Below are 13069 nucleotides of genomic sequence, written 5' to 3' on the forward strand. Positions count from 1 at the left end.
GCTCATTTTGAAAATTTTATGAAAATCAATGTTAACAGTAATGTATAAATACTAAAATGATTTTGCTGTATTGTGATACAGTTATTACTGAAATAACTACCTGTAAAGCTTGTTTACTTTCTTATTTTTTTTAAATACTCAGATTATGATAGAAAGATATGTGTCAGTAAAATGTTGCATATTGTGAGTGCTCTTCTTGCTATTGAATGATGTAACCTGTTACATTGTAACTGTAACCAAGTACAACATTATAATTAAAGTCTCACTGTTTGAAATGTGGTTGTAAAGGTCCTTATGTCTAACAGTGGTACACTCACCTTACTGTACATTATCATGAATCACTGACTCTTCCATGCACAAATGTTACCTGCACACTGTGGAGACAAATCAAAACACCTGTTCAGCAAAGAGTGTAAGTGATTAAATCTGAAGGCTTACTCAGTGTGAGTTAGGTCACAGTCCAACTGAAAGGTTTTATATCACAGTTCTCTGAGGTCAAAAATTAGTTTCTGGTTAATGTTTAACATTGGTGTGTGTGTGTGTCTGTCTGTCTGTCTGTCTGTTTTTTGTGTGTGGCTTGACCATTAATCATTTATCGCTTCACAGATGAAGGACAAACTTTGATCCATATACATTGAGATATCTCATACTTTACAGGTAAGTGTTTTTGTTTGTTCAGAGATTACAACTAATTTTGAAAGATGAAAAACGATCCTAATGATCTTTTCTCTCAATTTTCTCACTCAACAACAACGACTAATTAAGAGTAAGTAAATCAGCAATACCCTTGACAGCTGAGGGTTTTTTTTGTGTGTGAGTGTGGTGGCGACAACAGATTCCTGAAACTTTTAAGGCAACTTGCGATCTTATGTTTCTCCTTAACTTCTTAAATTAATCTGAACACTTTGTTCCCAGAAAGTCTCATATGTATTTCAGTAGCCCCTTTCATAGTGCCGTTTCATGCCGGGACATTTACGGCTCTGTAAAGTCTCGCCTGCACTATGAACGCACCCGAAGCGGGATGACGGATTCAAATGACCCCAACAATTTTCCGCCTCCAGAGGTCGTCACAGAGGTGGAAAATTGGTGGGTCTATTGGAAGCGGGACCACTATGAACAGGACATTGGGGTGAAGCGGGATATTTGAAGTCACACTTGACGTCCGACACACACCTCCCACTTGGTCCGGCAGTCATCAAATCACAGTTCAGCTGCACAACAACGGCGGCCGCCGTTGCTAACTGTACACAGCGTCCGCCGCTAATTGTAAACAAAACAGCATCGCTAATTTTCCGCTGAGTGTCCGGTGCTTATTGTAAACAAAGGACGTCACCAAGTGAACACATCCTGCTGCAGCACATACATTCTGTACTGCTACAGAGCTAACTGTTAGCCTGTTAGCACTGTGTTACTGCGCAGCACTGCTACTGCTCTGTTGCATGTCACTATACTCTCCCACTTCGTTCCACGACGCCAGACTGTACTATGTAAGGGCACAAATATCACGCCTTTGTGGGATCACTATGAACGCCCTAAGGCGAAAAGCTGGCACAGATCTTTCCGGCTATATAGCGGGACATTTGTGGGACCACACTATGAAAGAGGATTTTAGGGCTGTTTCCATTACAGTCCAATACCCGAAACGCCCCTAATTTGAATATGAGCCGTCCTGAGCGGTCCTTTGTCGAGACTTTTTTTGGCCCTGTCGAAGAGCAGGGCTGTTTTTTCTCTCCTGAAATAAGCCTGGTTGCTGATAGAAGGCTAAGCAGGATGTGGCGTAGTACTCGACACCACAACAACACGCGCCATTCGTAAAAGCCGGCAAAGCAGTGTTGCCAACTTAGTGACTTTGTCAATAAATTTAGCGACTTTTTCTGGTGTTATTGGAGACCTTTGGAGACTTGTTCTTACTCTTCGAGGGGGCGGGGCTGTGGCTCCTTAAGAGTAAGAACGAGTTGAAGTGGCACAGTCCTCCTGCAGCAGTCTCTCCCAGCTGCAGTCACAGAGCCGGAGGGGATGTTAACCCCTTAGCGTCTGCTGTCTTTCATAAGAAAGTTCTGATACTTTTGTCAGCCAGCCACCACACTAATGCCTCACAGGCAGAAGAAAAAGATAAAGTATGTGCTTATGAAGTGAATCTTAAATTTAAGCATGTGTCATCACTACAGGCCCTGAAAATAAAACACGAGGATCCTCCTGAAAGGATGGACACTGAAGAGGAGATGAGTTCAAACAGTGACGAGAGACCTGACCTGGTTAGTTCATGACATTCAAACTGAACAGAATAACACTTAAATGGTGCTCTTTTCAAGGAATAGTGTCACATATAATTGAGAATAAATGTATTACACAAAGTTGGATGAAATAAATCGACACAAGTATAATGTCTATAAGGTGAAATTATATGTGCTTGTTTGTGAATGTTGTTACCTTTGGATAGAGCCAGACCAGCTGTCTCCCAGTATAGTACATTTCATACACGAAGGCAATTCAATGCCCGTAAAGTAAAACATTTTGAGGCAAATTAAAAGAACAAAGGACTATTAAATAGTTTAGAACAGAGAAATAAGTTATTTGAGACATGAAAGAATATAAGGGTAATATGTTTAAAAATTAGTAGTATCCTTAATTTCACCATTAAAAAACAACAACAGAGATCTCTGCGATCACTAGTGTAGGGACTTTTTGACAGCATCAGAGTGGCGAGCATTTATTTAATTTTATGCTATTAGTGTCCTGCCTGGTATCCTGCAGAGACAGAGAGAGAGAGAGAGAGTTGTATAACATTGTGACAAAACAAAATGTGCAGTTCAAGATTAAACTAGTAGTTTAACCAGCCAAATTAAGTGATGCTTCAACAAATGTGACAAACAATTGAATTAACCCAAGGCAAGCTTCTCTGTGTAGCTCATTTCTGACATGAAGGCATAAACATAAATAAGAAACTGAGACCATTTATATAAGAAGGTAAGACAGGAGGTTAAGCAGACTATGGGAGGAGTTATGAGGAATGAGGAAGTTCTTTATAGTCTCTATGATCAAGATATCTCTGGTTTGATCTCAAAAGTGGGACCAAGTGCAATATTCAGAAAGAAATTCCAGTTGTTGAAGGTAAAGTTTTGCACTGTGAAGACAATTACAAAACAAAAACAAATACTACTCAAATGCCATTGACATCAATGGCATTTACGAGAACTTTAACATTTCTTAACTATTATGGATTAGAAATTATGCTCAAGTAAGTTGAATAAAGTTTAACACAGTTCACTGTATTCAAGGCACCATCTGTTTCATATAAATATATATATATAATTTATATATATATATATATATATATATATATATATATATATATATATATATATATATATATATATATATATATATATTATAATAATTATTGTTTTTTATTTATTATTATGAGTAGTTGTAGTGTTGTTGGGTTGTTGGTAGTTTCTTTCTGTTTTAAGTTATTTAACTGTTTTATTAAATTCCACAATCATATTCTCAGTTGTATTGTGATGAACTTCTATGACTTTCTATGGATTTCAGTTTGAACTTATTTGATAAAGTGTGGTGGTGAAGGATGATTAAAGAATTTAAAAAAAAATCTTCATTATCTACATTTTACTGGTGTAATAAGATAGTTAGTTGCGGTAGAAGTTTGTACAGGCGTAGAGCAGAATTTGATTAAATTGTAGTACATCCACTTAGCTTTAGGTGACAGGCAGCTGAGCTGGTGGGTGGAGCTGTCTAGTCTAGTTATTGCCTAGTTAAGAGAGTTACTTTTATCTGAAGCGTACATGGGAATATGAAGTATGATGTTAAGGATGTTGAGGACATTCCATTTCACAGGGATGAGATTATGAACATGCTGATCCTTGACTGAAGAATTGTCTCACTGGATCACAGCGTGTTGACTGATGGCGAAAAAAATGCTGAATGTGATCAGCTGTTCATTCTATTTAAGACTCTACCTTCAGGGTTTTCTAAGGCTCATCCCAGGTTGGATGAGAATAAAAATTAAGTTGTGTGATCAAGCTGGTTGAACCCTAGAGGACAGAGCATGAAGTCAATTTCTTTCATTTAAAAGTAAAATATTCCTGTTCATCCACAGGTTTCTGCATCCACCAGTGGCACAAGGGATAAAGGTGAGATATTTAGTATCTTACTGATTACTTATTGATTACATTTAGTGTTCATGTATGTTTTCAAGGTAGTGGTGTCTTGCTTTGACCAGTCTTTATCTAAAAAATCCAATCAGGAAAGAGAAAGCTGGATCTTCACGACCGGTCCAGCGAATGGCAGTCACCAACTAGAAAATCACGACTTGACACTGAACCGGGATCAGGTATTTTTAATACTTTCTAAATAAATACAACTTACTATAGTGTTTAAAAAAAAATGAAATTTAAATTGTCTAGCAAATGTCTGTTTTTATATTTTTGACACAGAAAATACTTTGTCATTGACTGTTAAAATCTTATCAGGACACTTCAAACATGATGCGCATGCCAGATTTATGAGGTATCCATAGTAACAAGGGTCCTAAAGATATAACTTAACTGTGGCCTTTTTATCCAGAAACCAAGTTTCCATTTAGTAAAAGCCTGATGAAACACTCTGAGGCATCCTAAATTAACTTGGTGGAGAAAGTGCCTCTCACATATTCTTCTCTTTTCTTTTTTGCATAACAACATGCCTTATTGTATATCACTGCTTTCTTTTATTCTGACAGAAGGAATCATACTGTCTGATGTAAAAAAAATCATGGGAGGTGTCCAGAAAAAACTGCCTAACCAAGACAACAAGCTCAACAACTTCCTCAAGTTAGTATTGAGATTACTTAATTTACCTTTATTTTATATGTAAAAGTTCTTACTAAAGTGACATTATGCTTGAGTCGGCTGTTTATAGATGGAGTCATTTTTAGTTGTGTATTTTCCAAATTAATTTGATTAACCCTGATTTAAACTCTTGTACAACAGGCAAAGAATCAGTGATTTGGAGACAGACAAGAGGGAGCTGGTTGGTGTCTTTGGTAAAACCGGGGCTGGGAAGAGCTCTTTGATAAATGCAATCATTGGAGAGAAGAATCTCTTGCCATCTGGAAGTGTCAAAGCATGTACTTCAGTCATGATTAAAGTCGAGGCTAACAGGCACAACATGAAGTACAAGGCACACATTGAGTTCATCACAAAAGAGGTGAAATGAGCTGAATATGATGGTTTACTTGAGGCTATTTAAAAAGTTATGATATAGCTACAAAAATATGTTATGCAATGTATGTAATATAGTTGATCTCACAATGTGCAATTTAATTTGACTTATATTATAGTTATATTCACATTCAAATACTTTTTTAGGAGTGGAAAGATGAGTTGTGGACCTTGAAGAATTTCCTTGAGGATAACACGGATCAGGAGGATGATGAGGATGATGAGGATGATGATTGTGAAACCGATGAAAAGCTGTCAGCTCTGTATGGAGAGGAATGGAAAAACAAATCTGTGGAAAATCTCATGGAAAACAAACATTTCAAAGAAATCCCAGAATTTCTCCATTCCAAGAGCAAGATTTTGACATGTGAAACAGTAAGTAAGAGAAACATCAGATATCGCTTCAGTGAAACATTCTTGTCTGTCTGACAGTTAAACATTTTGAATTCTGGGTTATTGAAGTTTATGTTATTTACAGTTTAGCCATGTCAGGTTGGTTTAGTCCTACAGTAGTTGAACACATCATCTTAAAGTAAAATCAGTATGTAAAGAATACTTTAAAAAAAAGGTGGCTTGATCTGTCCTCAACTACAACCCCATATCAAAACTACCCCTCATAGGAAAATCACAAAAAATATTGTCTTTATTTTGTTTTTAATTGATTGTGCTATGGACCTTTTTGTGCAGTTTAAAAGTCATTATTATGGTTAACTGTTTCAAAATTAATGCAACTGGTTTGAAAAAATTCTAGTGTAACCTGTGGAGTACCACAACGATCGGTACTTGGCCCGCGTTTATTTGGTCTTTTCATGTTCTTTTTTGGGTTTTTTTAAGATATAACATCAAGTTTATAGTTACACTTACTTCATCTGATGTTATTGTTTATTGCAGGCTGGAGAGCTCTCTGCGAAATTGGTCAAATACACAAGAAGTGACTCAAAAGACGGAGAAGGTGAAGGAGTAAAGAGGTGGTACTGGCCACTGGTGAAGTGTGTGACTGTGAGGGTGCCAGATAATGATTTTCTCCAGCACGTCACACTTGTGGATCTTCCTGGAAATGGGGACTGTAACAAGAGCAGAGACAAGATGTGGAAAGGGGTAATTTATTCACATGCAATGCTGTTTATTGTGTTATCTGGAACATTTTTACAAAGCTGGTGATTAATTGTTTATTACAAACTTGCTATTATGTCCCTTCAGGTTGTTGGAAGTTGCTCTACTGTGTGGGTCGTGACTGACATTGATCGAGCAGCAGCAGAGAAGGAAGCCTGGGAGATCCTGGAAAGTGCCAGCAGCCTCATGGGAAATGGTGGCGAGTGTCAGCGCATTGACTTTATCTGCACCAAGTCAGATAATATTGAAGACTGCGATGATCAGTAAGTGATTTAAGATGTATGATAACATCCAGATTAGACACTGAGTCATACAGAGCCCAACAAATCAGCAGGAGTAAACACAAGTACAAGTACATATAACTAGTTCAGGGGCATGAATATTGAAAGTGTCATACTATGGACCCTTGAAACAAATTGTTGCAACTGCATCCCCACAACACACACACTGACATCACCAAACCATGTCGAGACCCTCTGAGCCTCTGTTATGTCAAAAGAATATTTATTGTGCAGTATGTTTGCCTTTAAGATTTTGAACTACATATTGTCATGAACCGTCTCATAGATCATGACAAAAACAAGGGAGACCACACATGTATTCAAGTTATAAGAAAGGGGGAGAGAGGGAGGGAGGGAGAGAGAGAGAGATAGAGAGAGAGAGAGAGAGAGAGAGAGAGAGAGAGAGAGATGAAGCCTCAGCTCCTCTATATAGCCTCAGACTGGAGGAGTGGCCTGACATGTGGCTCCTCTTACCAAGGAAGACAAATACGACAAGCCACAACACACAGAAGGGGAGGGGGTCATCACAATATTCCATAATGCTTAGGGGATATCAATGTATAATGTTGCTATTACATTGCTGTTACATGAAAGATATATATAAAAAAGGTTATATAATATTTACACACCATCAGATAAATGGTCACACTTTTTTTGTTGTAAATGGTATGCTTGTTATTAACAGGTACAGGCTTTTATTCTTCAAGAGAAGTCAGATTTCTGGTTTCAGTGTTTCAAATACTGTCTGAGGCGCCACTTAATACAAACCTTTTCTTACAGGTCAGCAGCTGGTGTTCGTGATCTCATATTTAAAAGAAACGAACAAGCCAAGGAACAAGTGAAACAAAAATTCAGCAAACTAAAGCAGTCTAAGGTGAATTTTTCTCAAGTGACAGAAAATATAGCACAATGATGTTCGACACCAGCAATCCTTCCTGAAAAAACTATTTTTTTCCCCAGAAACATTTCACTGATGAATGTTTGGAAGTATTCACAGTGAGCGTCAAAGAGTTTCTCAAAGGGAAACATCTAGACGCAAATGGCACTGGTAAGTTGAGGTGTCAATGAGCATTAAATGTAAAGCTTAAAATTTAGTTTTCGTTTACTTTAAATGCTATAATTAACAACAAAAATAGTAAATTTATTTTTTCTATTTAAAAGTTAGTATTTAGCTTAAATATGTGAGATGCAAACTGCATTTTTTTTTTTTTTTACAGAGATACCCAAACTTCAGGAAGTTCTGCAAGATCTCAACGACTGTCACTCAGAGACATTTAACTATGTGTCTGGAGCTCTTGGGATTCTCTCTCTGATTCAAGGGGCCAGACAAAGACAAGGGGTAAGATCAAGAAATAACACTTTTTTCATTAGGGCCACGGGGCAATCGCACCGAGCACTGGTCCTTACAGCTATGCAATAGCTGGCAGCGGCAATTAATTCCGATGATTGCTCTGCTCTGATTGGTCGACCCCAAAGCCTTTCATCCTTTGATCCATCTCTCACAGAGAGAGAGACACACACACACACACACACACACACACACACACACACAGACAGACACAGTCACAACTTTATGTGATTACAGTTACAGTTACAGATACACACACACACACACACACACACACACACACACACACACACAGGTAACTTTATGTGATTTTAGTTGCTCAAATTCAGTGAAAACATGATAAAGTCAGAGAGAGACTTTGTAGATTTAATTTACCAACTCTACAGAATTTTTAGGGAGTTGATTTCCTGATTTGTCTTTTTTTTGCTTAAGAAGCAGCATAACCTAGCCTGGGTATACCCATACTGCCTTGCGTGCTCAATTTCATTTCGAACCTCCAGGCAGTCTGGAAACCAGAGAGGTTTCTTAGCCCTGTTTTAGGGATCCAATCACAGAACGGGGAGGGACGGCAAGACAGTGACGCGTACTACTCGGCAGAAGGAAGCTTGTAGTTTTGTAGTTTTCTTACGGATCCCACATGGCTGCAGCAGACCCAAAACTCTCTTTAGCTGTAGAAGCCGTTTTAAATAGTTTAGACCGAAAGTTGATTTTAAAAGAAGAACAACGTTTGACTTTAAACTCCTGTTTCACCACCAAAAAGGATGTTTTAGCCTTGCTTCCGACAGGATTTGGCCAAAGCCTAATCTACCAACGAGCCCCGATACCGCTTGCTGCTGTAACGCCGGTGATCTCGCTACGAGCCGGGGGACAGCGGAGCCGCCCAGAGACCCCCAGCAGCTTGTCTATTGACCATAAAATCAGTGGACGTGTGTGGCTGAATGACATGAGGGGGAATAAGGCGTAAAAATAAATAATCTTGCAGAAAGCGAGAACTGGAGAAGCAAAGCAGCAAGCAACACTCTCTCTCTCAGACACACACACACACACACACACATCAACACTGCCGGTAGACGGTGAGCAGCCAGAGTCAGAATATGCTGTTGGCTATGTAAACATCAATTTCTGTCACTCTACATACGTCATCTGGTATAACTGATACGGTTGGCTAAGAGCTACGTTTGATAGACATTCTTAGTGCCCAATAAACGGCTCTGGATGATCATAAACCACGCCTCCTCTACGGAGAAATGAATGGCTGGTTTCAGGACTAATCTCATTTGTGATTAGTCTGGTGTTAGCCAGGCTAAGCATAACCATCAAACAATTTTAAATGAAATTCATATGTGATTAAATAAAGGGAGCAACCTAGTTTAATTGCTTTAAATCCTGAATGTGTTGTGTTTCATTTCAGGATGACAAGACAGATGTGTGCACAGAACTTGAAAAAAAGATGAATCTTGGACTTGACAATGTCAGAAAATCCATTGAAAAGACTCACTGGTCTTTTGAAAGACGCCTCAGTGAGGGTGTCGAAAAACTAAAAAGTTCATGGGAAAAGAAATTGGAGTCGGTCGTATGTATTTGAATTATAATGACATCAAAACAACCGATTTTGAAATTCTTGTGACTATGTTAACTCTATTGCATTACGTCTGTTGTCTTTCTTTCTTGTTTCAGCTTCAGAGCAAGAATAAAGGCTTTCACAGGACATTGAAGTGTGTAGTTAATTACGGCGGCAAACACAAACCGAGAGGAAAGAAAGAAATAAACCTGAACATGAAGTTGGCTTCATGTCTGACTGACAGCATTGATGAGGAATTCAAGAAGACCTTCCCGTAAGAAATTTCTTAATGAAGACAAGAAACCCATGTTTTTACTTTGTAACTGTAGGTTTTAGCATAACATTTGTTACTTCTTCTCATAAGTAAAAACGTGCCACTTGTGTTAAATAATACATATATACAAATTACATTAAGTCGAGAGCATTTTAACTTTTTATGTTTCAGAAATGAAGGAAAAAGTGAACCATTTAATGGGATCATCAACAAGTTTTCACTTGACACAAAGAGGATGATGATGCGAAAGGGGCAAAAGAACAAATATGTTGAACTGCAACTCATGTTTCTCAGAACAGAGGTAAAAGATTAGAACGGTACTATCCTATTAATAAATGTATCTATTTATCAGCTGTTTGTCCAGATCAGGGAGACTGAAGCAGAAGAGTAAACATCTGTCCATCCGTTCATTTTTTTCCCATTTATCTGGGGCCAGTTTGTGGGGGCAGAAGGATCCCAAGACCTTCTGCTCCCCCTGGCTGCACCTTGACATCCTGTCCATAACACAGCCTGAGCCAAGGTTTATGCTTTTGCAACATCACCCTCCTTTCTGGCCATCTGCTGGTTCAGGAGACGCCTGGGCCAAAAACTTGATACAAAATGCAGGCGTACAAAGTACTCAGGAGATGATCAGAGCTTGATGCACCCCGAATTGCTGTGTGAATGAATTCCCAATGGTGGCAGGTGGTCGGGTAGCCTCTGCCACCTGTATGAATGTGTGTGTGAACAGGTGAATGAGCGCAGTCTGTAGTCCACACATCCTCAGCGGTGCCCCCCTGATGCCACACGGAGCCTTGAAACGTTAAATTACACTCATGTATCTGTATTTGGAGTCAATAACTAATAAGAAATGCAGATATGTGTAGGTAGAAAGTATTGATTTTGGTGATAGCGTTTGTTAGCATGCTCAGTGTTGAGTCTAGTCTGTATGTCCAACCATCTGATTAAAATGTCACGACACAGCAGATTGGGAGGGAAAGCAGCTGTCAGATACAGACCAAAGATACAGTAAAATAAATGTTTACTATGCAGATTTATGAATGAATTTGAATAATTCACAGCAAAAAAAGTTGTAATGGTTGATTTTACTTGAAAATATGTTGATGGTGTTTTAATTTCTCTTTCAAAGGAAGAAATAATTAAGACAAAACTGAACAAAATCATCCGGGATCGCAAGAAAATAATCTACAGCAGTCTGATGACGACAATCGAGGAAGACATGCAAGAATGCTATCAAAGTAAGAAAATCAAGACATAAAACCTGAGCTTCAATACTCAGTTACATTCATCACAACTGTGCAGAAAAGACAACAATTTTCTGTTTCACTGCAGAAGCACAAAAATGTACAGGAGCCGGCTCACTGGACAATATGAGGAGAACTATTATGGAACATGTACATAATTCAGGGAACATCATGTTTGAGAAAGCGAAAAATGAAATGTTGAACCAGCTGGTCAACCTGAAGGTTTGTCACATTTTATACAACGTCACACGATAATGTAAGAAGGGCTGTGCTGTCTAAATTTAAGGGAAATATGCAAAGCTGCTCTTTCTACGAAAAACACTCCAGGCACTGTTACAAACATTCAACCATTGTTCTAAGACAGAAATATACAAAATATTATGTAACTATTAACATGTAAGCCCAGTCTGACCTCTCTGTACTCACATCTAAACAGTTAATTCATGTAGGATTCAGTTCATCTTGAACACAATATTTGACAATAAATTGGTGCTAATTTAGATGGAGATCCTGGAGAAACTGGAGAAAACAATGCAGAAATCAATCGAGCTGTCACTCAAGACAGATGGTGCCTCAATCCCAGGTAAAATCTATCAAATACAAATGTGATATAAAAAGTACTGTAAATATCAAAATGGCATCACTAAGTCATCAATAGTGTAATTTACAGTGCACTGTTTCTTTTAGATGTTAAAGCGGAGCTTGAGATGGTGAAGAAGCACTACATGGAACTGATGTGAAGCCCAGGTGATGAACCTCTTGTTTGGTAAAACCTTTTTTAAAATGTTAACATAATGTCCTGATTAATTTGTTGTTCTGAATGATGTAAATAATAATATGTTGTTTAATAGATCCACCGGGTCCAACAGCTGCACTGCATCCATGACATCTACACAGGTACGTTTTAGTGACATGAAGCATTCAAAAAGGATAAATGAGATGACAGCTCTACTGTTTGTTACTAATATTCAGTGTTTGTCTCTCTGGTGGATGTTTCAGGTTTGCTCAGTGGAGAGAAACTGCAGAGGCCTGATCACCCACTGAAGGTTCCTGCAGGCATTAGAGAGGAGAGGCTTCTGGATTTAGTCTCAACCAGTTTTGTCAAGTTATTATCCCTGTTTTTTATATGTACTATTGTTGTTTGGTGGTGGTGATTTACATGTGTGGGGGTTTCAGATTTTCTGGTTCTGTTAGGACATTTTTGCCTTAAAGATTAAAGATCAGAGGCAGAAATGTGTGGAGAAAGAAAGAGGGATGACATGCAGCAATCCCAATCAGATTTAAACATTGTGATTTTAATGTCTTAGCCATTAGGCCACTATGAAGTCCAAGAGACTGTTTGTTTTTAATGATTTAACAGGTTTTTTCTTCAATATATTTTCAAATTTTTTGTCCATGATTTATATTTTAGTAGTTTAGCATGCTGAAATTTCAATGATTTTATAGTCGTCCTGAACCTGGATTACAGTACATATCACAGGTTGGATTGGACAGAGACTTCAGGCTTATTGAAGGAATTATCTCAATCGTTTTTCTTTCATGTTCAATGACAAAACTGCTGCTTGTTTGTTCATCCATATATGAGAAATAAAGAGGACTAAGAATAGACCTGCTTATCTTTACTGAACCATTGTGTTATTACTAGCTGCGACAGTAATGTGTGTGTGTGTGTGTGTGTGTGTGTGTGTGTGTGTGTGTGTGTGTGTGTGTGTGTGTCGTGGCAAAATGTGATCCTGGAGACACCTACTGTGTCTTCCAGGCATTTCATTTAAAATGTTAAAATCTCATTTTTAATTAGATTGAATTTGAAATTGAACACATCTGTAAAAGAGTTCTGAGATGTGACAAATATAATGTCAAAACATTTCAACAATCAAAACTGATTTCTTTAATTTAATTACAGATATCTCCTTTTACAACTGAGAATATTTTACATATTTACAATTGAATTCCTGCATGTTGAAAAAGGATTAAGACTAATGATATTATAGCTTCCTGTTTCAGGTATCAACAATTGATAGTAATAATA

The 13069-nt window shown here is 38.0% G+C and overlaps 1 protein-coding gene across 2 annotated transcripts; it reads left to right on the top strand.

Annotated features, from left to right (window-relative positions):
* Positions 1–590: 590 nt before the first annotated feature.
* On the top strand, positions 591–12580 carry LOC131983703 (nuclear GTPase SLIP-GC-like). Of its 2 annotated transcripts, none has more exons than XM_059348475.1 (21): positions 591–657; positions 2169–2255; positions 4118–4151; positions 4265–4351; positions 4739–4829; positions 4989–5205; positions 5367–5594; positions 6111–6317; positions 6420–6595; positions 7394–7487; positions 7574–7661; positions 7831–7952; positions 9373–9534; positions 9639–9796; positions 9968–10097; positions 10926–11034; positions 11129–11262; positions 11542–11623; positions 11728–11806; positions 11892–11937; positions 12040–12580. In XM_059348475.1, the coding sequence occupies exons 2-19, from the start codon at positions 2205–2207 to the stop codon at positions 11778–11780; spliced, it is 2223 nt and encodes a 740-aa protein (XP_059204458.1). In that variant the 5' UTR covers positions 591–657; positions 2169–2204; the 3' UTR covers positions 11781–11806; positions 11892–11937; positions 12040–12580. The 2 variants fall into 2 exon arrangements, with proteins under 2 accessions (XP_059204458.1, XP_059204457.1); XM_059348474.1 differs by having other exon boundaries at positions 11728–11787.
* Positions 12581–13069: the final 489 nt, after the last annotated feature.

Source organism: Centropristis striata, chromosome 13 (genome assembly GCF_030273125.1).
Source record: "Centropristis striata isolate RG_2023a ecotype Rhode Island chromosome 13, C.striata_1.0, whole genome shotgun sequence".
Classification (NCBI taxonomy): domain Eukaryota; kingdom Metazoa; phylum Chordata; class Actinopteri; order Perciformes; family Serranidae; genus Centropristis; species Centropristis striata.

Coding starts and splice junctions, on each gene's coding strand:
- LOC131983703 (XM_059348475.1), top strand. CDS start 2,205: ATGGACACTGAAGAGGAGATGAGTTCAAACAGTGACGAGAGACCTGAC. Junction 11,035..11,128: donor CATGCAAGAATGCTATCAAA/GTAAGAAAATCA, acceptor GTTTCACTGCAG/AAGCACAAAAATGTACAGGA. Junction 11,624..11,727: donor AGATGGTGCCTCAATCCCAG/GTAAAATCTATC, acceptor TGTTTCTTTTAG/ATGTTAAAGCGGAGCTTGAG.